Source organism: Raphanus sativus, chromosome 1 (genome assembly GCF_000801105.2).
Source record: "Raphanus sativus cultivar WK10039 chromosome 1, ASM80110v3, whole genome shotgun sequence".
Taxonomy (NCBI): domain Eukaryota; kingdom Viridiplantae; phylum Streptophyta; class Magnoliopsida; order Brassicales; family Brassicaceae; genus Raphanus; species Raphanus sativus.
In genome coordinates this window covers 21,406,246-21,431,737 of record NC_079511.1, presented here as the reverse complement: position 1 = coordinate 21,431,737, position 25,492 = coordinate 21,406,246, and the positions used below count along the sequence as shown (strand labels likewise).

Here is a 25,492-nt window from a genome sequence, read left to right as displayed (position 1 = left end):
ATAAGACTAAGGATTCCCATTGCAGATGCTCTTATAAACAGTTTTCACCTCTTCTTAGGAGAATCCTGACGCAATTAAAAACAAACAGTATATTTTAAACCTACATTATAGCAAAATTTAAAATTTACAAATGTACATATTTGTTTGTGATACAAGAACACAATATCATCAAAGAGACAATAATGATGAGAAAAAGAAGTAATAATGGGACTTTTTTGTTTTTAAGGTTGTGCAAGTCTCTTCTTGGCTATTGTAGTTTCCTTAGTTCAGCAAGAGCTAGTTCTGTCTCTGTTGCTTCTCTTGACCAATCACCAGCGAACACACCCGCTCCGTAAGGTGACCCTCCGCGGATCGAGTCCATCTTGAAAACTCCTGCTCCTAAATTCCTAATGTGTAGCCTACGGGGACGAACAGCATCCCGTGGTGCACGAGCTGTGTGATTGCTGTCCACCTACAAAACAAACGCCACATGGTATCAGCTAGTGTTTCCAGAGACTCGCACTAAAAAAATTCATAATAAAGGACAACAAACTGTAAATTTGTTTCAGAGATTCCACATTGTTATATGCTTGTCTATATAACTTTGTTAGGTCATCAGCAGTAGCACAAGAAGAAATTGCAAAGATATTTTGTGTAAAGGAACCAAAACTATCACAGAAGCCAAATGACCAAAAAAAAAGGAAGAAAGAAAGAAAAAGGAAGGGAATAGATTATAAGTGAGTGCAAACATGTAAAAACATTGAAGAATCTATCCATTTAGAGGAAAGTAACACTCCTCATGTAATGTAATAAACCTCATTTCACAATCCTATCTTATTCAAATAGTGGCTGGACCCAATCCAATTGAGTTCTGAAGCTACACATCTAATAAATGAACAGAGCAATTCCAACCATAGATAAACTCAAACTGTACATATATAAAAGTCCCGGCCACAACAACTTTTTCAGGTGAAACATAAAAGTTCATGTTTTTGATGTCTATAGATCTGCACTTACTTCACTCAAATCAAAAGGACAAAGCTTTGAATGTGCCAAAACTCAAACTGCTTCAGATTCAAAAAACCAATGGAAATAAAGCAGTAAACTTTAAAAAGCTTACGCAGTGGTCTCCTGGCCACCTCCTTGAGTCCCCGTACTCACGAAGAACCCAGCAGGCGATCTGCTCTTTTCCACAGCTGCCCTGTCGAGTCAAAGAAAGCCTTCATCTGCGCAGCCATACACCCATCTAGTGCATATATGACACAATACACAAGAAATATATGGTGCAAGCAACAGTAAGCATAAACAGAAACATATGTGTACAACTAAAGAAATCAGAAATTTTCCACACAGACTAACCGAATAAGCATAGTTGTCTTCCTTGTACAAACAGAGAACACAGTAGCAGCAAGACAAGTTGAAAGAAGTCTAGTGCATATATTACACACAATACACAAGTATATAAAAATAAAGAAGGAAAAAAAGAAGAAAAAAAACCATCAACAGATAACAAAAAAAACAAGTTTGCTGCATGAATAAAAAACAAAAAAAAAAAATCTGTTAGTCAACAAGCTCTTACACATAAAACACAACACATTTATAAAAAAGCAATACTATCAGCGTGTTGGGGCAAGAAAGAAGCGCAACATGTGTCTGTGAGTCCATAACGGCTCCAGAACTCTTCAGTATCTGCGACACCGTGGATCCTGACTCTTGTGGTTTTTTTCGTGACAGGGTTGAAGTAGAAAACATAAAAGGGCTGGGCACGGCCTGGCAGAATAGTTGGGGAGAAAATGATTTCACCAGCCTTGTTGGTTCCTTGGGAAATCATACGCTGACCCATCCCAACAGTGAAGGGAAGAGACAAGGGAAGGTGGAATGATTGTCTGGACCACTCATGTTTCGTCACATCCTCCAGTATCCAAAGATCAAAACGGTCGAAAGAAAGTCCCTGACAGTTTGGTACAAGGAAAGCTAGCTTCCCTTTGTATTCAATCAATGATGAAAAGCCCTGCCAAACCAGGGCATCCGTAGGGGTTGTGATAAAGCTTACTATCCTCTCGTTTCTAACATCAAAACACACAAGAAACAGATTGTCTTCTCGAAGTGGAACAGAAGCACCATAATACATGAAACCATTGATGGTTAGTCCCATAGTGATAGGGTCATAAGGCGGGGATGTAAATCGGCTACGAGATACTACACGTCCTCCTCTTCCAAGTGTTATAACCTCGTGCGTGCACATCAAACTAGGGTTGTGCAAATGATCAAACCTAGATGTCAACAGGGTCAATGCTTTGAATTGATCACCAACAGGATCGTATCCCAAGCGTGTGCCCGTTGCCTTGCAGGGAAAGGTAATGACTTGCCCCGTGCTAGGGTTACATATAATGAACCTTGTCCCATCATTACAAGCCATAAAGCCATGGACGGAAGAATACTTGAAGCTGCCGTGAGACAAGGTTACTGAGGGTATTGTCATGTCTAGATTGGCGACCAAAGAAGAAGAGTTTTCCTCCTCCTCCTCCTCTCCCGAGAAGACGAACAGGCGCTTGGGATCAGCAAGTACACAGTTGGTGAAAGCGGCTACAAAACGGGATGGCTTGGCAGCGTAGTAAGAAGCGACGAATCTTTGGCTTCGGATAAGGGAATACCAAGTCTTGGACACGCATAGGAACTTCATAAGAGACTTTCCAGGCAATCTAATCAGTGTCTCCACCTGCATATCGTAAGGGATGACATGATGTCGCTGGCGGCTCTTGTCGCTTCCACCAACGCCATTGTCCCTTCTTGACGATCTAGTCTTCTTCTTCTTCTTCAGATCAAGAGGGATCGGCTCCAAGTGCTTCGGCTGCCCTTCTCATGTTCCTTGCGTTTCATCATGGACGAAAACACTTAATTCGACTCGATTGATAGATCCATATATAAAGACAAAGGAGTTTCCTTTTTTTTTCTGAACTTAACTTTTTAACACCTCTCTCACAAATTACTTTTTTAGTTTAAATAACTAGGTTCGGTCTTTTTTGAAAAAAAAAAAAAGAAAAGACAAAAAAAGAAAAGAAAAACAAACTTAAATTAATAAATATATTAAAATGTGTGTTTGCTCATCTCTGATGATGACCATCCATCCCCTTCTGTATGCTTAGTGTTTTCATTAAGCCTTCTTCCATCATCTAATCACGGAATCAATCAATCGAAATTATCAACCTTTCGAGTTCGTTGCGAAGCGAACCCAGAATCCTCCGAACCCCATGTGAAAGTTTCGATTTTGTTATATGGGTCGATGGTGAATTTAGCTAAAGAGTCGCTGCTGCTTCTGTAATCGCCACTTTGGCCTTGTTTCGTTCTTCTATGCAGATTGGTGTGAGGTTTGTCGAGAACTAGCCCCTGCTGATGTTTACAAAAATCGAGCAGCAATACAAGTAAATGCTATGCTCTTTTGTATGTGTGTGTTTGTTTGTTAAAATGAATATGAGCAAGTTAGGGCTTTGGAGATTCTTATTGCACCCAAATCTTATGTGGCGTTTGTTTAGTTGATTAGGGAAACTTCTCTAGTAATGGATTTGGCTATTGTACAACAAGCTAGAGCTTGAATTCAAGATTCTGGCTGAAGAACATACCCACTCTTGTATTGTTGGTTTTAATGGATGGATATATTGGAACTTGTTTAGGAGTGGTTTTGGATATTAATAATGAACAAACTAAAGCTTTGAAGATTCTTCTAGTTGCAAAACAACACAAGAGTGGGTCTGTTCTTTCAGCCACTTGTTTAGGAATCAATTTGGATCTTAGTTTTACTCTTTTATAGGTTAAAGAGCTCTTTAGATGCTAATTTAGCTTTTTTATAGGGCTAAAGTTGAAGCCTTTTTTTTTGTGTGTGTTATTGTCTTTAGTTTAATTGTGGTGCTGTGTTTTGCAGGGACAAAGTGAACTTTGTGATGCTAAATGTGGACAACACGAAATGGGAGCAACTATGTAAGTAATAATTATACTTCATTTTCTACTATCTTATGGTTCCAACCTAGGGGTATATAGTACTGCAGAGACTGTTTGAAATTATTACTAGGAAGAAGGTTTAGGGAATATATGTAGACTTAAAAATTTCAGTGTGCGGGAATTGTTCTTGAAACACATTATCCAAGGATTCTATTGAGGTTGAGAAATGCCATGATTTACGTTTTGTAAAAGATGTAATTCATGATCGAGCCCACATTCTAACTTTACAACTTGCATGAGTTTTTGTTACCTATCTCTTTGTAACTAAAGAAAACTCCTGAATGTTTAAACATGTCTCTTTCTTTTCTTCTAATTTCCGTAGATAAAGGCACTGTGTATGGCAGCATTCTATGCGCGCTCTGAAGAGGCTCGCCAAAGAGCATTCAGTTCACAATCTTGCATTGGTAAGAAACGAATGTCTGATTTTATTGTAGGTTCATGTTAATGTCTTTTACCTCTGCTTTTCTTTTATCATCTCTTGAGTTGATATATGATTTTGAAAAAAAAAAAAAAAAGAAATTACGGTTGCTGTAGGGTGCACTTGCGCTGGAAGATACACTCTCCAAAGGGTTGCCAATCCAAAAAGAGATAGATATCATTAGCACATATAGCATCGTGGCTCAAGGTATGCTATAATGCTACTTAGAGAAACAAAGTTATGCACTCAAAACTCTGAAATTGAATTGCCTCCTTTGATTTTTTTCTGTTACAGTTCAAGGAAGTGGACCAATCTAACGGAGTCATCGAGTCCGTAATTACAAAGGTCGATAATTGTTTGGCCGAGGGAAAACTAGCAGAAGCAGCTGCTGCACTTGAAGAAGGTGTTAAAGGAAGTAAAGCAGAGGAAATAGTGAATGAATGGGTGAGACGTGCGCTAGTCTCACTTGATGCAACTTGCTGTAACTCTTCTCCAATCTTATGCAACTTGCGCTAGTCTCACTTGATCATTGATCTTGGTCAGAGGAAGAATCAACACCACCTAGTCTCAATTGCTGCGTCTCTTTCTCACCCCAACACGCTGATAGTATTGCTTTTTAATAAATTTGTGTGTTTTTATGATGTGTAAGAGCTTGTTGACAAACAAAACTAAACTCTTGGGATTTTTCTTTATCAATATTTATGCACCAAGCTTGTTTTTGTTATCTTTAGTCACTTGCATTTGTTTCTTTTTCCTTCTTTTTATTTTTTGTTTTTTTTGTTTATTCTAGCTTCACAACTCTGTACTTTTATCTGTATATATACTTGTGTATTGTGTAATATATGCACTAGATTTCTTTCAACTTTGTCTTGCTACCTGTGTTCTCTGTTTGAGTCAATGATGCCACAATGTCTTTTGTATAAACTGTTTATTTTCGATTACTTGTAAAACAAACAAACAAACAAACAAAATTGTGGACTTCTATTTTGTCAGTTTAAAAGACACATTTAAACTGATAAAACTTAGATTTTTCTCATGTACATGTAACATGTCTTTCAGAAAACTAACCCCACGGAAATTATTGACGTACCTCATTGTTAGTGTTACAACAATAATATTCTTACATAATTACTTTACATAAAAGTAAAGATAACAGCAAGTAAACCCACACGACAGTGCCAGACTTGTTGGAAGTGTATGTAAAGTGCCAGACTTGTTGGAAGTGGATGTTTAGAAGCAAAATTTACAGCAATTTAAGCTTAGTTTGCAAGGTAAGGGACCAGCAGGTTAACAAGCCATCAACCAAATTGATAAAAAAATCTAGTTTTCCATGGACCCATCCATCGTATCTTTGGGGGATACAGTGGTAAGTCAAACTATATAACGCAACAACATAAGGTCAGGTCGTCCCAATATATTTGATTAGACGTGACATCAATACTAATAGCTTCAGCCTCTCGTGTCCCCCTCTCGACATAGTTGAACCGAAGCGAACATATAACCGAAATGCCCAAGCCTTGTTCCTCATCACATCAAAAAACTCACTTTTCTCAAAAGTCTGAATTTGATCCGACTGCCATGAGCTCATCAAAACTATACATTCAAGATCATGGAAATCAAATGCCTAACTTCTTGTTTAAAGTTCATCTACCTTTCTTTCATTCTCAGGGATCAGAACATGTTGCTGATTCATTGGCAAAAAAAAAAAGAAATCTCTGCGTCTCACATCTACTATATTAATTTAGGGTCTGTTTTTTTATCTACCGATTAAGGTTGTTAGACACTTTTGGACCTTTTTTAGAATTAGATAATCCTAACAACCAAACACCTAAAATATTTCGATTATTTGTATTACATCTACTATATTATATTCGATTTTTGTATTATGTTTAGATGAGATTCTTTACTCTAGAATCTAATAATCCTATCATCCAAACACTTTCAATATTAGGATCATTTGTTTATTTCCACTTTTTGGACCTTTTCTAAACTCTGATAAACCTATCATCCAATCATTTAAAATATCACAATCAAGTTACATACCTTATACTAAATCAACTATATAATTTGCTTCTCTTGCCAGTTTCCACGTTCTGCATCTCCCACCAACTCAGTTCATATTTTGACTGCTACACCAATTCTGGTCATATTGTGACTACTTTCATCACTCAATAAGTTGTCATTGCACTCATAAATCTCCACCTGCCACACCAACTCATTTCATATTTATAAAACTTTCATCATTCCAAAATTGACACAACGTATATAATTACATGACTTTTCTGCAATGCACCAATCCATTGAGTAATCAGTACAAAGAAGATTTTTAATCATAAGCCACAACCTCATCTATGTTCACTTCATTTCACTATACTTATATGTATCAAAAAACAAAATCATTTATATTTCTTTTATAAATGATTAAAAATCTTCTAATGTGAAAGTAGAAGATTAATTTTTGAATGATTAATTTAAATATATATAAATATTTTATAAATGATTAATTTATAAATGATACTTCTTTTATATATATAAATATTTTAAAAATAATGTTCATTTGTACTTTTTGATAATTATACAGTTTTTATATCAAATTTTATTAATTTTATACAAACTAATTTAATATATTTTAACCAAAATAAATAGATAAAAATATTTAACATTATGTTTTAAATATATACATATCTTTTTAAATATATACATATCTATTTTTAAGTATAATTTAAAATAAATAATTTTTATTTTATCTTAGTTTTATATTTAAAATATTTTAAAATTTAAAATTTTGTTTAGAAAAACACCTTTTTCATGGTAGAGGAAAACAACTAATCTAAATTATTAATGCCGAAGTATAAATAGTATTTACCCCTTAGAGTTGCACAAAAATTACATAATCATGCCACTATCATCAAAACGACGTAGTTTTATTTATTTCTTTTAAACTTTTGTTGATCTAAATTGGGCTTACGAATTGTTAATGGCCCAGATTATTAATGTTAAATTTTGAATTTTACCAAACCCAACACAGAAAATCAAAACGTGTTGTTTCAAAATCTACTGACCCCTTTGCAAACCAATCCATTCAAATACAATTACAAAATGTTCTTCGTATCAAAAAGTTTCTACACCATTATACACGTTTTGTATTACATATGCATGATATAAACAGAGTATAATATTCTTTATGACTAAGTTGACCAACATTTTGTATAATAATTTTATAAATGTACAGTTTGATATTTTTATGGTTTAGATTTTGGTTCGCAATATCAAATATTTATTATTGTTTGTCAATTTTTTATATTTTTGTATGCGTATAATATGCTCCTTAAATATCGTATTATTTTAGATTTTGAATATAAAATCGTACCTAATTAAACCTTTTCCTTCAATATATTTGCATGATAACATTTTAATTTTGAAAAATTACATAAAATTTTTAAAATCATTAAATTGAAAACTACATAAAATTTTGAAACATTGTTGTATAACTAAAAATTCTATAACTATAAATAAAATAAAATAATATTTTATAAAATTTAAAATATTATTATAGTTTTATTTCTACTATTATATTATTTATTGTTATAATGATGATTTACGAGTTAAACCTATATATTCCAAAATAAAATTAAATAATACTTTAAAAATGGTAAAATAATATTATATTTCTATTTATATTGTTGTATTACTCATTTTTAAATTAACGATAATTCACCTTAATTTATATATATATATACTATATCTGTGTGTATACACAAATGAACAACTAAAACAAATGAAAATTTAAAACAAATAATGCAGTTGATGCTTATAAACTATAAATTCATATTAAATACTGGTAAGTGGTAAAATATATACATTAAGAAAATTTAGACAATTAACAAAAAATTTCTGTTTTTTTCGCGGACAAATTTTTTCTACTGGGCTTCGCATATACTTTTCCTTTCAAACTTTAACAAATCGGGCCTATTTGTGTGGATGGAGTTTCATAAAACAATTTTCATAACAACTTTTTTTTTGTACATTTCCATTAATTTTTAATTTTTTAAAATCCTGTAATTAAAAATTTAAAATATTTAAACTTAATAACCAACTTATAATAAAATTGAGTTAAAAACCCAAAATAATATATTGATACTAATAAAAATGGATATTTATATATTTTAAAATTTTATAATCAGATACTCAACAAACCGAACGAAACACACCAATATCAAAAATCAACAAATATGAAAGCCATCAAATTTATGTTTAACATTTAATCATTCTAAACATACATCCGCGCGGGTGCGCGGATCCAAACTCTAGTTGTCTTTATATTAAACTGCATTATGATTAATGCATGGTTTGTTGGTCCAAAAATATTGAAATCAAATATGATCCATATTTATTATACAAACAACAACCTATTACCTTTCACTAACCGATCTAGGAATCAATAGGCGACGTGGACGAAAAAGTCTTATTGCAATATGTTTGTGGTTCAGAAATAATTAAAAAGTGGTTCGAAAATTACAAATAACACACAAGTACAATGTTTAATCATATTACAATGGTCAATTATCAACTGTTGCAAAAATTGATCATCAAAGGCTACAGTAGCTATTAAAGAATGCAATGGTTCACTTGATCAGTTGCAAATATTCTTTTACATATTACAATCAATACTATTAAAATAGTAACATAACTAATTAATAAAGTTTGAGTCCAACTTAAAAGATAAGGAAGCAATATATCAATATTTACAACTGAATCTAATTTCATAAAACCATTAACCACGATCATTTTGCTGCATTATTAGCAGTTAGGGTATGACTGGTTTTTTCGCTATCAGCCGCAAACGCAGTTTTTGCGGTTGGTTGTGGTTGTTAGCGTTTTACAACATTCATTCAAACCGCTTTGAACTGCTCTAAACCTCTTAAATTCAAAAGTTGGTTCTAGCCAGTGTTTGCGGTTGTGGGAGAGTGAAATTTTTTTTATTTTAAAAATATTATAAAAACAAAATAAAATATTCAATAAAAATTAATTTGGAATTATAAAATGCTAAAATATATTTATATATTTAATTAATATTATAAATTTTAAAATAAAAAATATTTTTATAATATTTTAAAAAATTAAAACTACAACTTTTAAAGATAATTTTTATATTTATTATAATATTTTGATATTCGAAAGTTTTATAATTATATAAAATGTAAATATTGTCAATTTATAATTTAACAGTTGCTGCGTTTGGTAGTTAACCAGTCATAAATATTTCGCAAACGCACCAATTTCTAACTGCAATACTAGTCGTACAAATCTCTTAAAACCGCAAGAAACCACAACCACCCACATCCGCAGACTCCTGCGACCGCTGCATTTGAACCAGTCAAATTCGACTACGCAGCAGTTTTTTTGTCTTTATCATTAGCGGTTTTGGGCTGGCATTGAACTGGGTTCAAGCTAATAAGACTTCTAACTACTCAGTGGTTTGTTACAATATACAAAATATATTTAACCCTATTGATGGTCAGTCCATGTAATAAAATATTTATATTGCTTTATACCACATAAGTAATCGACACATACGATATTACTAAAGTTGAAGAACACAATTGGATGTTTTGGAAACAAGGATACTAGAATAAATGAAATATGTTTGGAAACATAAATAGTATAAATTTGTACTTTCTTTTATTTATTTATTTAATCACTGTATTTTCAGTAAATTAATAACAAATAAAAATTATTTAGAAACATGAATAACATATTTAATACTTCTTTTTGTTACACATTTAGCCATTGTTTTTACAATAGATTAAACAATCTCCTTTCTTTATTTCTTTTTGCTTACAATTCTGTCACTATATTTATAATTTTTATAGTGAAAATAAAAATACAAACTGAAATATAAATAGTATATTATATAAAACAATTTTTAAATACAATATTATTACCTTATTTAGCTTAGTCAAACATAAAAATTTCAAAAGTTCAATTTTTTTTTTTAAAATATCATAAAATTAATAATAATTCATAGAAAACTAATGCGAAAAATTAAAATTTTGAAACATGGATATGTCAAGAAGAAAAAAAATAACGGCTTATGTTATTAAAAAAATTGGTAATCCATTATATTATAAAAACTATCTACTTAGATCAGTTTTAAAATATACAAAATGAACTAATCTAGTTACCTAAAAACATTTTTTTGTCTAAAATAATCATAAAATAAAATTTAAATTTTATATACATATTTCAAATCAAAATAATAATTTAAAGTTGATTTATATCAAAATAATAATTTAAAGTTGATTTATATGAAAAAATTACTTTAAAATATGCATATATTCAAGCATTTATTTTTACTAAAATATTTTCCAATAACCATTAGTAAAAAAATGTTTTCAATATATATAAGAAAAGTACAACAAAAAGGACCAATTTCAGATCGTGATCTTAATAAAAATGTTTTTTCTTTTCTTGCAGGCTTTTGATATTTGATCTGTGTGGTTGTACTTGCATTGGTTCGCCTTCTCTTGGCTTCTTGATCAGCTCCCTAAGCTATGTCCGGTTAACCGTTCCACTGATCTCCAAGTCCTGAAGGAAAAGTTCGAAATGCCAACACCGAGCAACCCGACCGGAAAGTCAGACCTTCCTGGTCTCGATGTGTTTGTGTCTACAGCAGATCCCGAGAAAGAACCTCCTTTTGTCACTGCTAACACCATTTTATCGATCCTAGCTGCGGAATATCCTTGTGAGAAGCTTGCTTGCTACGTATCAGATGATGGATGTGCACTTCTCACATTTGTAGCCATGGCTGAAGCTGTAAGTGCAAAGAAGACACCACAATAAGTAATGCAGAAGGTAAACCAAGAGAGACAATTACACAAGCACACACCAATAGTTTTATTAGAAATCGCCTTGTACAACTCAATTACAAGTTCTGCTTAATCAGCCTCGCTAGCCTGTTAACATCCTAACAGCTGCTACTGAACAATTCCTAAGCTACCCGCTCATGTCTCTCTACCGTCAAGTACCTCAGCAACTGCTTCGGCACAACCCAAGAACACCCTAAGGGATTTTCACCCTTCCTCTATAATAACAGCCCCCAGTGTCTTATTGGAATACCCACGACTCCAAAGCTCTTTTATAGTGATCTCCACGTTCCTGAAACCCTAGTCTCCAAGGAAACATGGATATATGGATAACTTCCATATTAATAAGTACACTTTCCTTTTCTTGGAATGTACTTATTCCTCAAGGCATAAACTTGCTCCCCAAGTTTATCTCTTGCCTTTTCTCCACGGTGTAAACTTGCTCCTCAAGTTTATCCCACGCCAGCTCAGCATCTCGCATCCACATGGTCTTTACCACTCCGCATGCCTCCTGATTCACTCTCTGACACACACTGCATCAGCAACTACTTCAACGACTACGTCAAAAATAAACCCTCAGTTTATTCTTCTCCATCTCAGCATATCCTTGCATCCACATGGTAACCCACCACTCTGCATGCCTTATGTAGTAACGACTAATGCCTCCAGCATCAGTGACTTCGTCGCCTAGTTAGTCACGGAAGACTATTGACATCTGCAAGCTCTTCTTGCATCTTAAATCTCCCCCTTTTAGCTTTGTGTGCCAATCAAGCACAATACCCTTCTGGTTCAACAACCACGTTTCCTCACCTGGAAACCTCCACATTAGATATGCCTTTCTCCCCCACGAGACTTGCACTATCTTTATCTTCATACATAGATATGCTCTTCTCCCCCACGAGATATGCACCATCTACATCAGAATGTCCATCACCATGCTCTTCTCCCCCATGAGATATGCACTCCTTGGACCAGAACGTCACCACTTCTCCCCCTGCTTGATTGCATACTAAGCTAAAACATAGATGCTTAGATGTCAATACAAACATCACAGACACACCCGTCTGCTTCTTCATGAGTACTGCATCAGGCTCTGACGCATCCGCCGTACTACTTCTCGAACTACCTCTCGAACCACTCCTTGTCTTGGCTCCTTAGGCTTCGGCTTCTTCCCCTCTGCTGTAAATATGGTAGGCTCCTCCCACCCAGTCTTCACAGCTATCCACGCACGCTCCTTGATTCCTCAAACCAACAGCTTTATGTGCGCCCTCCAATGACCATATCATCGGCCATCATCCAACATGATTGTCTTCTGCATCAAACAATCGTGTACATCTTCACCTTCAAGGATCACACCAGTAACTTAGGTGACCCGCTCTGATACCAATTGTAAGTGCAAAGACGACACCACAATCAGTAATGCAGAAGGTAAACCAAGGAGACAATTACACAAGCACACACCAATAGCTTTATTAGAAATCGCCTTGTACAACTCAATTACAAGTTCTGCTTAATCAGCCTCGCTAGCCTGTTAACACCCTAACAGCTGCTACTGAACAATTCCTAAGTTATCCGCTCATGTCTCTCCACCGTCAAGTACCTCAGCAACTGCTTCGGCACGACCCAAGAACACCCTAAGAGATTTTCACCCTTCCTCTATAATAATAGCCCCCAGTGTCTTATTGGAATACCCACGACTCCTTATCTCTTTTATAGTGATCTCCCCGTTCATGAAACCCTAGTCTCCAAAGCAACATGGATATATGGACAACTTCCATATTAATAAGTACACTTTCCTTTTCTTGGAATGTACTTATTCCTCAAGGCATAAACTTGCTCCCCAAGTTTATCTCTTGCCTTTTCTCCACGGTGTAAACTTGCTCCTCAAGTTTATCCCACGCCAGCTCAGTATCTCGCATCCACATGGTCTCTACCACTCCGCATGCCTCCTGATTCACTCTCTGACACACACTGCATCAGCAACTATTTCAACGACTACGTCAAGAAATAAACCCTCAGTTTATTCTTCTCCTTCTCAGCATATCTTTGCATCCACATGGTAACCCACCACTCTGCATGTCTTATGTAGTAACGACTAATGCCTCCAGCATCAGTGACTTCGTCGCCTAATTAGTCACGGAAGACTATTGATATCTGCAAGCTCTTCTTGCATCTTCAGAAGCTGCGAGCTTTGCAAACATTTGGGTTCCTTTCTGTCGTAAACATGCCACCGAGCCGAGGAATCCTGGCTCTTACTTTAGCTTAAAGAAAGATCCTTACAAGAATAAAGTGAAGCCTGACTTCGTAAAGGACAGGAGAAGGGTCAAACGTGAGTACAATGAGTTCAAAGTCAGGATCAACAGCTTGCCTGACTCGATAAGGAGACGTTCTGATGCGTATCACCCTAGAGAAGAGATTAAAGCCATTTTGAAATTGCATCTCTAACTAACTACCTGCCGCCGTTGTCTCTTAACACCTCAGGAACACGAGCTGGAAGACGAGGACGTTGTTCAGATCGTTAAAATGATATGAATTCTCCATTAGTTCATGGAGTAGGCAAGAGACAAAGCACAGCTACAATGTGATCTGTACACGTGGTAGAAGGTTAGGATCTTCTTTTGGATTCTCATCTTATCGTTTTGGACTCCTTTCTGTGTATTATTATTATTAGATAAAACAAATTGTGTCTTTAACTTTTTGGTTTGTCTTGTTGGATAATCTTATCGTTTCCCAATGATAGCATATCATGTGATGAATGTTGTGTCGGAACACCTCCAACTAAAAAACTACAGATATGGTTTTGCCTAGATATCGTCCTTGTTATGTATGCAACTTGGTTTTTTTTGTCACATAAAAGGCTTCATTAGAAAGATAAAGATGGAGAATGGGCCCAAACCAGACCCAAGCCCATGAAGTTCATTACAAAGAAATTGAGAGACGAAGAGTTTCTTTCGCTATGGCGTCAGCCACCGCGTTTAGGGAACGAGAGATGTGCGAAAAGGAAATTGAAGCAAACTCAGTAGATATCAATCGGATGTCTTTCACGATGCCGATGATCTCCTTCGCCTGAGTGATGCCGGAGATAGCTCGTACGAGCGTTTGATTGTCGGAGAAAACCTCGAGAGAGGAGATCTCCAGGGTGATTGCCATGCAGAGAGCTGATCGGATTGCTGAAGCTTCCGCGACCAGTGGCGATCCGATCGATGATTCCACCACCGATCCTTTGAGAGGTGGTTCGAAGCCTGGTCCTGAGAAGAGCCAGCCCAGTCCTGATGTTAGTCTGTCCTTGTTCCAAGCCGCATCCGTCATGCAAGAGACACGGTTACTGTCGGTGATTGTCCTTGGTCGTTCTCGTGATCGTTCGGTTGGTTTACGTGGTAAGTTGTTCTTGTCGTTGACTATTGATTGCGATGCTGACCATTCTTTAGCTAACCTGATTCCTTTCAGGGCTGTTTCCTTCGGTGAAAGGTAGCGACCTTCGAAGATAAGCGTGTTCCTCGATGTCCAAATTGCCCACAAGATCCAGGGGAGAATATTGAGGGTTATGCCTGATGGTGGGAGGCAGGACGCTTTCCTGAATGATACCACGATGTCCTTGAAGTTTGGTTCCGCAGCTAGGAGAACTGCTGTAGTTAGAGGGATTAGATCCCACACTTCCTTTGCGAATGGACAGGTAAAGAAACAATGAACTTCGGTTTCTGTTGCTTGTGTTGCTTGGCATCTAATACAGTTGACTACTGCTACCATCCCTCTTTTCTGCAGGTTTGAGCCTATAGGGATGACATTGTGAAGGATTGACCAGAGAAAAGTTTTCATCTTCGGTGAGAATTTCCCTGCCCAAATGTCTCTGATCCAGCTAAACTCTCCTTCTGTTCTCGCTAGTGATAGATGATGTTGGGTTTTGTTTGCAGCAAAATACCAGATTTGGTGGAGTAGCTTCCTGTAGTCGTTTGATGCCAAATGTAAGAGTCTTCCGCACCTGTGGTACTCGGCTTAATGCACTGAATCTGCATCGCTAGATCAGGTAGCAGTTCATATATTCTCTTCTTGTTCCATTTAAGCTCTGAAGTTAGGAGATCTGCCACCGTTAGTTCTAGGTCTGACTCTTTAATAGGACCCCTAGGCTTTAGTACTTCATTCGAAGAGATCCAAGAGTCCCTCCAGATGCGGGTTGTCTGTCCATTGCCTATTTATTTCCCTAGGTTCTCCTTTAACAGGTCCCTACCATATAGGATGCTTCTCCAACCGTGTGAGCAATTTTGTGGTGGCTCCACTTCTAGGAAGGTTTTTCCTTGACAGTATTTACCTGTCAGGATGCGTGCAAATAGACTTTCGGGTACTGTGAGGATTCTCCAAGCCAACTTTGCTAGTAGAGCTTGGTTGAAGCGTTGAATGTCTCGAAGTCCCAAACCCCCTAGATCTTTAGGTTTTGTTAGTTGATCCCATGCGACCCAGCACATTTTCTTGTTTCCTTCAGCATCATCCCACCAGAAACGAGTCAGTACTGATTGAATTCTTTTGCACAGGTTCACAGGGAGTTGGAAACACGACATGGCGTACGTGGGGATTGCACTGAGGATAGACTTCAGCATTGTAAGCTTCCCTGCCTTGGAGAGTCTCTTTGTGGACCAGCTAACAGCCCTCTGTCGTATTCTGTTACAATAGAGGTGAACAGATCTTTTTTACTTTTACCAAAATGCTCTGGTAGTCCTAGATACTTGCCTAAGCCACCCTCCTTTGTAATTCCCAGCATTAATTTGACATTTTCTTTGACTGCAGGTGGGGTTTTGTTCGAGAACGTGATGGAAGATTTTGATTTGTTAATCATCTGACCAGAAGCTTTCCCGTAGTCAGCTAGTATCGTCAACAGAGCTTCGCAGCTAGTTTGGGATGCAAGGCAGAAGAACATCGTATCATCTGCAAAGAGCAGATGATTTATCCTTGGACATCTGCGAGCCACTCTGATTCCTTGAAGCGTACCTTTCCTGGCTGCCTCTCTGCACATCCCTGACAATACTTCACTGCAGAGAATGAAGACGTAGGGGGATAACGGATCACCCTGCCTGATTCCGCGGAGAGGTAAGACATTTCCATATGCTGCATCATTAATCAGGTAGGAATAGGATACTGTAGTTACACACTGCATGACCCAGTTGATCCATACCGCATGGAATCCTAGTTGTTGTAGTACATCTGAGATGAATTTCCATTCAATCCTATCATAGGCTTTAGACATATCAGTCTTGACTGCCATAGTGCATTTTATCTCTGCCTTCGAGGACTTTAGGAAGTGTAGCACCTCGTGTGTAATTAGAACATTGTCTGCAATTGCTCTTCCTGCCACGAATGCTGACTGATTCTCTGAAATGATCACTCCTAGAACTGTCTTTAGTCTGATGGAAATGATTTTTGAGATAATCTTGTAGTATATGTTGCATAAGCTATTGGCATGTACTCTTCAACCCTTTTGGCACCTAGGATCTTAGGTATGAGTCTAACATGGGTCTTGTTAATTGTAGGTGCCAGTATACCGGTTATGAAGAAGCTTTGAACCTCCTTGATCACTGCTGGGCCAACTATTTCCCAGTTAGCATGGAATAAATTGGCTGAGAAGCCATCTGGTCCGGGAGCCTTGTCTCCATTGATTGAGAAGGTAGCCTCTTTTATCTCATTTGCTTGTGGAATGCCGATCAGCTTCTAATTCTGTTCCGTTGTAATGCAGGGCGTGATAGCCTCTGATACTGTTCGGTTCCCATGGTAGCCTGATGTCTTAAAGAGATCTGCATAGTAGGCGGAGACAATGTCTGCTATCTGTTCCTCTTCATAGAAAGGTAGCCCATCATTGTTCTTTATTACTGAGAATCTATTTCTCGTTTGTCTTCCTTTTGATACTGCATGAAAGTAGCCCGTATTAGAATCACCCAAGCTTAACCATAAATGTCTGCTTCGTTGCTTCCAGAAGCTTTCCTCTGCTTTGTAAAGCTCGAGAAGATCCCCGTTTAGCTTCTAGATAAGGGGCACATTCTGTATCGGGTCTGATAAAGCCGCATCCAGTCTGTCGCGTGTTTCCTCCAAAGCGTGTTGGCTATTCTCGTAGAAAGCCTTGCACCACTTGCATATGGCCTGGCGACAGAGAGAGAGAGCCTCTCTTCCACAGACAGGTAAGAGTTCCTAGACCAGACATTGGAAACCAGATTCTTTATCTCTAGATTATCATTCAAACGCCTGTCGAATCTAAAGATTTTTGCTCCTTTTCTTTTTGAGGTATCGAGGAAGGACAAGAGGGGTCTGTGGTCAGATGCTTCATATTTGAGGTACTGGCTTCTACATGCCGGAAAGAGGTCTGCCCAAGCGCTTTTGCTTAATGCTCTGTCTAGTCTTCACAAAACCAGGTGTGTGTGCCTCTTTCCCCTCCAAGAGAGAAAGCTCCCTGAGTGTTTTAGATCAAATAGGTCGTTTTGTGATAGAAAGGATCTAAAAGCCCCAAAGGTCCCCTCTGCTCTGTCTGGACCTCCACATTTCTCACTGTTGTCGATTATTTCATTAAAGTCACCAGTGAGAAACCATGGTCCTCCATTTGTTGGGTGTAGGTTAGAGATAGTATTCCAAACTCCCAACCTCTTTGAACTATCCGGTTCTCCATACACGAAAGCTGTGTGAAACTCAATGCCTTTGTAAGTTATAGTTGTGTCGATGAAGTTGTCTGTCGCTTGATTAACTTTGAGATCTATGTCTTTTTTCCAGGCAAGAAAGAGTCCACCTCCACCGGGGCTATGGGGTACAACAGCATAGTGGTTGAAGTTTTGGAACCAGTGAAGTTCCTTCAGCATCATTTCTGTGGGATTTTTAGTCTCCATTAGGAAGGTTACATCGGGTGATCTTTTCCTTTGTAACTCCTTTAAACGCTGGACTGTTGCGGGGTTCCCCAACCCGCATCAGTTCCAGCTCAGAATGCCTAAGGAACCCGGTGCGCCCCTGACTGAAAATCCTGTTTTTTCTTGGACAGGGCAGGGATCAGTTGGATAGGAGGGTTTGATTGGACATGAGAGGGTCCTGCCTCATCAGAAGCCTTTTTTGCGATCTTGGTAGCTCTCGATGAAGCTTTTGTCAGCGAGGTTCCTCCCCTTGGTGAGTATTGGATTTGAGATAACTTCTTTTTCTTAAAACTTGCTCCTCTCAGGATGTTTGGGCTAGAGTGCATAGGTGTTTTCCTTGCTGACCTTTGTGCCTTTTTCTTTGCTTTGTTTTGGAAATCCAAGAGAGTTTGGTTATCTGAAGGCGACTCTAAGATAACAGGAGACGTTGGAGGTTGTGCTCGATTCTCATCCATAGGGCTGACAATGATTGATTTAATCCTTGCAGGTCTGTCCTCAGTTTGCTCCTTGCTCTGGGGATTTGCGGAGACTGTAGCTATCTCTCCCACTTCCAAGGCGTTGGCCTCTTCGTCTAGGTTTATGGGGCTAAGAAGCTCCAATCTTCGTGGAGAGATAAACGTCTGATTGTATGATACCTGAAGAGGTGGAGGGGTTACTGGATTGCTATCTGAGAGATGTGGGCGCAAAGTGACATGGGCTCTAGAAGCCATAATGTTTTCTGCAGTTCGCTCCATCAATCCCTGTGCATCAGTAAAGAGGACTCTTTGTCTTCGTGCTGCAGCTTCCACGGGATTAGCGCAACTCAGGTACTGGCGGGTTACTTCATTTAATTCTTCCATAATTTCCTCCCTTGAGCGATTTGCATTTTCCTCCGTAGTTGAAAGGACGAGACCTGGTTGTGTCTCTATCTTCTGGCTATCCACCGTTGTTGTCCTTTCTTTTCCAGGTAGGATCTCTGGTTCAGAAGTCACTTTAGGCCTCCATTGACCTTCACTTCGACGGGGAATCAGGTCTCTGTTCCTTTGACCTCTGTTGTTAGCTAGTTCTCTGGTTTTTGCGTAGGAAGGGGTGTAACTTTGTGTTTGTTTCCTGTCCTGCTTTGAGGCGTTTTCCAGTTCGGACGCTTTTTCTGGAGGTGGATTGCGAGTCTGTTTTGTACCCACCCTATCTCCAAAAGGGTTACCGTACCTGTCTACTCTTTCTCTGAAGACTTGTGGAGGAGGGTTTGTTTGCGCGTGTCTCTTGCTTTCTTGTGGTTCTTCTAAAGCGACACCTCGGGGATTGTAGCTTGGAGCGTAGTTGACTCCTGACTTTGCCCTAGAGGTAACTAACTCCCTCTCAGCCTGACTTGCATGTTTGCTGTTGGAGCCAGATATCTCTATTTCATGCACCTCTTCTTGTAGTTTCAGTGGGCAATGCTTCTGCAGGTGCAGGAGGGAGTAGCAGAAAGAGCAGTGGAGTTCTAATCTTTCATATTCTAAGGTTAGGAAGCTTTCCTTCCCGATTCAAACTCCAGTATTGACTCTTTTGTCATGGGTTTTAGTCCATCTACTAGGACTCGAACTCGTGCCGTTGTCTTAGTCAGCTCATATTTCTCGTAGGTCCCTAGCTCTTGACCAACTCTGCGTACCGTGTCTTCATGCCAGTAATGAAGAGGGATCCCTTTAATTTTGATCCAGAAAGGGATAGTCGACGGGAACGTTCGAGAAATAACTGGTTCCCATCTCTGGATGATAACCATCCAGTAAGCAAAGTGGTATGGCCTGTTGTCTAAGACCCGCAGTAGGTCATCTTCTCTCTCAAAGCGAAAAAGGAAGCAGTTGTTGCCCAAGTCTGATCCTTCTACCTTGCCTTGTAGGTTCCATTTGCGGGGGAGCGCAGGAAGCAAGGCCCAGATTCTTTGCTCTCGAGGGTTGGTTAGTCTCCCTATCAGAGTAAGAGCATTTTCTTCTATCAGCTTTGTGTTGTCCAAAGCAGGGGCTTTAATGCGTTTGATGTTTTCTCGTACCGCCCCCTTGACTTGTTGTTTCCCTTTCTCTTCTTCACTGTAACGTGGTGCCATGATTTACTCTAAGATGAGTAAGATTTCCCACTGGAGGAGTTTCACATCGACTCCGAGCTGAATCTTAGTTAGAGTTGTCTTGTTGGAGACTGAAACGACGGCTGTTTATGTTGAGGAAGTGGCTGAGACTGTAGATCTTTGCAATATCGGACGTTCTTCAGAGATCAGTGTTGTGGAAACTGCGTACTGGCTTCAAGATCGAACTTCAGCTTGCGTAAGTGTTGTGGATCTGGAGTAGCACGATTTGAAATTTGAAGAGATCATTGTTGGAGGATGCTTCTTACGGTAAAGGATTAGGGTATTCCCAGAGGAGAGGCAAGTGACCGCTGGAAATATTTCCTAACTTGGCAAACACGTGAGTGGTCACTTTCAACTGCAGGCTCGCTATTATCCTTTTGGTTTTTACCGTTGCTCTACTTCGAAAACTGTGGCTGGGAGAGTTTTCTCACCGAGCCCCTCTCACCGAGTGAATAAGTTCCAATCAAAGGCTTCAAACTTAAAAGTTATGCAACTTGGTTATATTTTGAATTTAAAAGCTGAAGTGTATTGATTTGCCATTGCACTGTGGATTCGTTGACATTTAAAATGACAATTTAAAGGTTATGACTTTTTGTGACAAAAAAAAAGGTTATGACTTTAACACGTAACAACACTTTAGAATTCGAAAACTCAATCATTTGAACAGAGAGCTTATTAAAAAACGGTTGGGACCAGTGATCTTTGATGCACTTGTCTCTCACATATCCTTTATTTTAATGCTCAACTGTTAAAGAGTATGCTTATATCGTTAGCAATTAGTACCGACACTAAAATATACGTGAATGGGATGGGCACGGTTGGAGAGCAGTCAGATCTAATGTCCAAATCATCCAATAATTACGACAAATCTTTAATGTTACCTACCCAAAAGTATAGTTCAAAACAAACCCGTAGTGACAAAATGTAAGTGTTCTACGACACTTGTGAAGTGTATATATATGCATTGTAATCATTGTGCTCTATGATCAAATAAACCACCCATCACAATGTTATCATTTGGAGTTCCTAACATTATCGCATGGCTTCAATAAACTTGCTTGAAGCTTCCGTAGCCATCGTTTGTTTTTCTCATCTTCCATCTCTCGCTCTTCAAGAAACCTCATGATCGGTTCCTCAATAACTGGCCAATTCTTGGGATGCTTCTATTAAGCTAGATGGGCTTCCAACTTAAAACCAATTGGTGATTAGGGGAGTGGTCAATCTATCTTATATATTGTTTAGGATCCCTTCCAATATCCGATGTGAGACTTATGTCCGTTATATGCTTCCTCGAGATGATGGCTCTTTGAGCGTCAATCTCGGAATGTTTGGGCAAGGATCGATGGACCGACTTTGGGCAAGATCGATGTGGATCGGGTTGGACTGCGTGGATCGGGCTCTGATACCATATTAAGCTAGATGGGCTTACAACCTAAAACCAATTGGTGACTAGGAGAGCGGTCCATCTATCTTATATATTGTTTAGGATCCCTTCCAATACCCGATGTGGGACTTATGTCTCTTATAGCTTCCAGGTTTTCTGATGGTACTCCACCGCATCTACGACTATAGCATGGAGGTTCTCGAGAACGCCAACTTATCGTTTCCATTCAAGGGACGGTGGGTCACTGGAATGGATATATTAGTCACGGTTGATCCAGCTGACATCCACTACACATTAAGCTCAAACTTCTCCAACTACACCAAGGGAGCTGACTTCAAAGAGGTCTTTGATGTTTTCGGAGAAATGATCTTTAACTCTGACGGTGACCTGTGAAAAGTCTACTGCAGGTGAAACCAAGAAGAACACAGGGGATTCGAGATCAACTATCTCTTTATTAAAAATCACTTAAACAATCTTTTACAAAGACTTGTATAATCCGAATTACTCAACGCCACACACGGCTTGACATGGACCAATTTTTAATCTACCCTTTTGAGTGAACCAATCCCTGTTGATCACCTCTACAAATCGCTCCCTTCCTGAAACCCCAAAACCCCTCTTTTGTGTTTCTGTGAGAATACAATGTGAAAGCTCTACCTAAACCTAGGTCTCAACTTTCATATATATATCGCCACCAATGTTTCCTATTGTGCAATATATCTTTTCCTAAAAAACAGCATCACCAAATCTTCCAATTTGTGATCTGAGATCTTCTTGCTTGTTAATCACATCCAAACAAGATCAACCAATGGGAACTCTCCACGTCATCACGTCTTAGCTCCTTCTGTCTACGTCGATATGTCACACACTATTGTCTATGTGTGACACAACCGCAGCACGCCAGATTTCATCATATTTGGAGTATGTACGAGTCATCCTCTAAATATTCATGTCAATCCACACTCTCTCTGTGTCATTGCTACAGCACATCAAGCTCCAAATCCTTGAGCTTACAACCTGTGGAAGAATCAAAGAAGAGCTGCTCAATATATGCTTAACCCCCAAGGGTTTCAAAATCTTTCCATGAGTGCAACAAGAACTCGAAGATGGTCTTGTTCCTCTTTTCGACAGTTTTTCAAAGGAGGAGATGGTCGTTGATTTGCAAAACGTGATTCAACGTTTCACGTTTGATACAACTTTTGTTCTTGTAACCGGGTTTGATCCCAAGACTCTTTCTATTGGAATGCCGGAAGACGAGTATGCCAAAGCTCTTGACGTTCTTGGAGAAGGTATCTTTTATAGGCACGTTATACCGAAGTTCTTGTGGAAGCTGCAAAAGTGGATTGGATTTGGACAAGAAAAGAGAACGATGGAAGCTGATGCCACTTTTGATTGTGTTGCTGCGAAGTATATATTAGCTAAGAGAAAAGAGGTACGACCACAAGGTACTGATCAGTCAAATGGTGAATGTCAAGAGGATCTTTTGACATCTCACATGAAGCTTGATACAACTAAGTACGAGCTTTTGAACCCGAGTGATGATAGGTTCCTTAGAGACACTATCTGGGCTTTCAATCTAGCTGGGATAGACACAATGGCTTAAGCTCTCTCTTGGTTCTTCTGGCTTTTATCTGAAAACCCTCGTGTAGTTTCAAAGACTCGCCAAGAGATCACAAACATAAATCTTCATGGCCAAAACAACTTAGAGAAGTTGGTGTATTTACAAGCTGCGTTGTATGAGTCAATGAGGCTTTATCCACCAGTTCCCTTCCAACGCAAGTCTCCTATAAAACCAGACTTGCTTCCAAGTGGGGATAAAGCGGAGGCAAACTCAACGATCATGATCTTTCTTTATGCGTTGGGGAGGATGAGAGCGGTTTGGGGAGAAGATGCATTGGAGTTCAAGCCAGAGAGATGGGTTTCACAGTCAGGATGCTTGAGACATGAGCCTTCTTTCAAGTTCTTATCGTTTAAAGCCGGTGCAAGAACATATGTCCTGGTAAGCAATTAGCTCTGATTTTAATGAAGACAGTGGTCGTGGAGGTAATACAGAACTATGATATTAAGGTTATCAAAGGACAAACAATCTTCTTAACTGGCGACCTGTAGCCCAATATGAAGGCTCTTCTATAGCCTCGTGCCACTCTCTGTCATCGTCAAGTAAGCCTCGGGCATAACACGCTTCCTTATACTTCTTATAAACCACGTCACCAACTTTATACAGAGCATCAAAACCTCCAGGCCCTCTAACAACATTAACCAACATCCTTAGGTAGTATGAATCACCTGCTACTGGATTGATATATACGACTCGACCAATGGCTTCCCCATGCTGTCTAGGTGTCCACTCTCTTGCAGATGAATTATAAACAAACCTTGAAGGAAACTCAACATAAGTTAGCTCTCTGGCTTCAGGGTATATGTTGCACGCTTCAAAAAAGGCTGTTAACATAGTTCTATCATTACCCTCACGGGAAACAAATTCGGCCAAGTTATCATTTGTATCAAATACTGCCCTGTGCTGACCAGGAAGATGCACCGGAAGCTTCACTACGTTAGGCTGGTTGTATTGGATGGGGAAGGCAAATATCCTCCATGAAGCTTCACAAGCTGAGATATAACGGCACTGAATGAACCTGTCGATTTCATTAACTATACCCGACGGGTTCTTCTCTTCTTCAATAAGCATTGTAGCACGATCGACACCTTTTGTTATATACTTAAAGAGATATTTTATGGCGCCACTTCTGCAACACCATTCCACATTGATATGGGCCTGATACTTATTTAGCAGCATCAGATTGTGTGGTACAACGTACCGGTTATCCAGCTGGACATCACCTTTCATAACCAAAAAAATTAGGGTCAGATCTTCTTTTGTATACAACAAAACCGGACTTATCAATCCTTGTACGATCCGACAAAGGTTTCGGGTAGTTCTTCGTGCACTCTCCTTTGTCCATGCAAGGTGATTTTGGACGCATTCTACCACATGGTCCATGGATCATATGTCGCTCTACCAGCTCAAATCCCTCCTTGTCATCTTCTTTGTTAGGCAATTGTGCTGATATGTATTCATCAATCATTGATGCGGTGACTTCCTTTTTAACACCACTCAACCACAAGAGTATATGTGCATGCGGCAATCCTCGCTTCTGGAATTCAATGGTGTATACAACTACAAAGATAAATTCAAAATTTTAATCTCCAATTTCATATGTAGCTTCAGTAATTTATTTATAAAACTGAATAACGACAATATGATAGTTTATCTAATAAACATATATTTATATTCGCTGGGGCAATAGTCTTAAAATTATTAACTTTCATAAGTATATAATATTTATTTGCATCACATACTATATTATATAAGTAAATATTCTCTATTGAAAATTTTATTATTCAAAATATAACAGATTTAGATCACATGTAAAATGTAGTAACTTATTTATAAAACTGAATAACGACAATATGATAGTTTATCTATTTGAATAGACAATTTAATTTGAATAGATAATTTAGATATTAAAATGTATTTAAGTACATATATCAAATTTTATTATCATTTAATTTTTTTTTTCAAAATTATAAAACTATTTTAGTTTTAACTCCTACATCATTGATTATGAGATTTTTTTAAAATGAAATAGTTAGTAATATTTAAATATATGCATGAAATTCGTATTAATCTTCACATAAAATATTTTTATAGTTTTATGTATTAGTTTTTCTTGTTTTGCTAAGAATTTTTAATAATTATGTTTGCATAGATTGAATGTATTCTGTTTTATTATATCAGATCAGAAAAGAGTTCACACTCATCACATCTCAGAGACACATATACTCACCAAAATTTTATATATCACACGATGCATAAACATACACAAACATAAG

The 25,492-nt window shown here is 38.0% G+C and overlaps 1 protein-coding gene, 1 long non-coding RNA gene and 2 pseudogenes across 3 annotated transcripts; 2 read left to right on the top strand and 2 right to left on the bottom strand.

Moving 5' to 3' along the window:
- Positions 1-234: 234 nt before the first annotated feature.
- Positions 235-2,862, bottom strand: LOC130495957 (F-box protein At1g30790-like; annotated as a pseudogene).
- A 220-nt stretch (positions 2,863-3,082) lies between these two features.
- Positions 3,083-5,119, top strand: LOC130511749 (uncharacterized). 2 transcript variants are annotated; one of them, XR_008945264.1, is made up of 5 exons: positions 3,083-3,401; positions 3,899-3,954; positions 4,298-4,379; positions 4,510-4,600; positions 4,688-5,119. It is a non-coding gene; the product is annotated as an uncharacterized LOC130511749 (long non-coding RNA). The 2 variants fall into 2 exon arrangements; XR_008945255.1 differs by having other exon boundaries at positions 4,492-4,600.
- Positions 5,120-14,178: 9,059 nt separating this feature from the next.
- On the bottom strand, positions 14,179-16,513 carry LOC108831839 (uncharacterized). Its single transcript, XM_018605349.1, has 4 exons — positions 15,978-16,513; positions 15,566-15,912; positions 15,179-15,445; positions 14,179-15,029 (listed from the first exon to the last, which is right to left on the bottom strand). The coding sequence occupies exons 1-4, from the start codon at positions 16,511-16,513 to the stop codon at positions 14,179-14,181; spliced, it is 2,001 nt and encodes a 666-aa protein (XP_018460851.1).
- A 4,740-nt stretch (positions 16,514-21,253) lies between these two features.
- Positions 21,254-23,707, top strand: LOC108831841 (alkane hydroxylase MAH1-like; annotated as a pseudogene).
- The last annotated feature ends 1,785 nt before the right edge of the window (positions 23,708-25,492 follow it).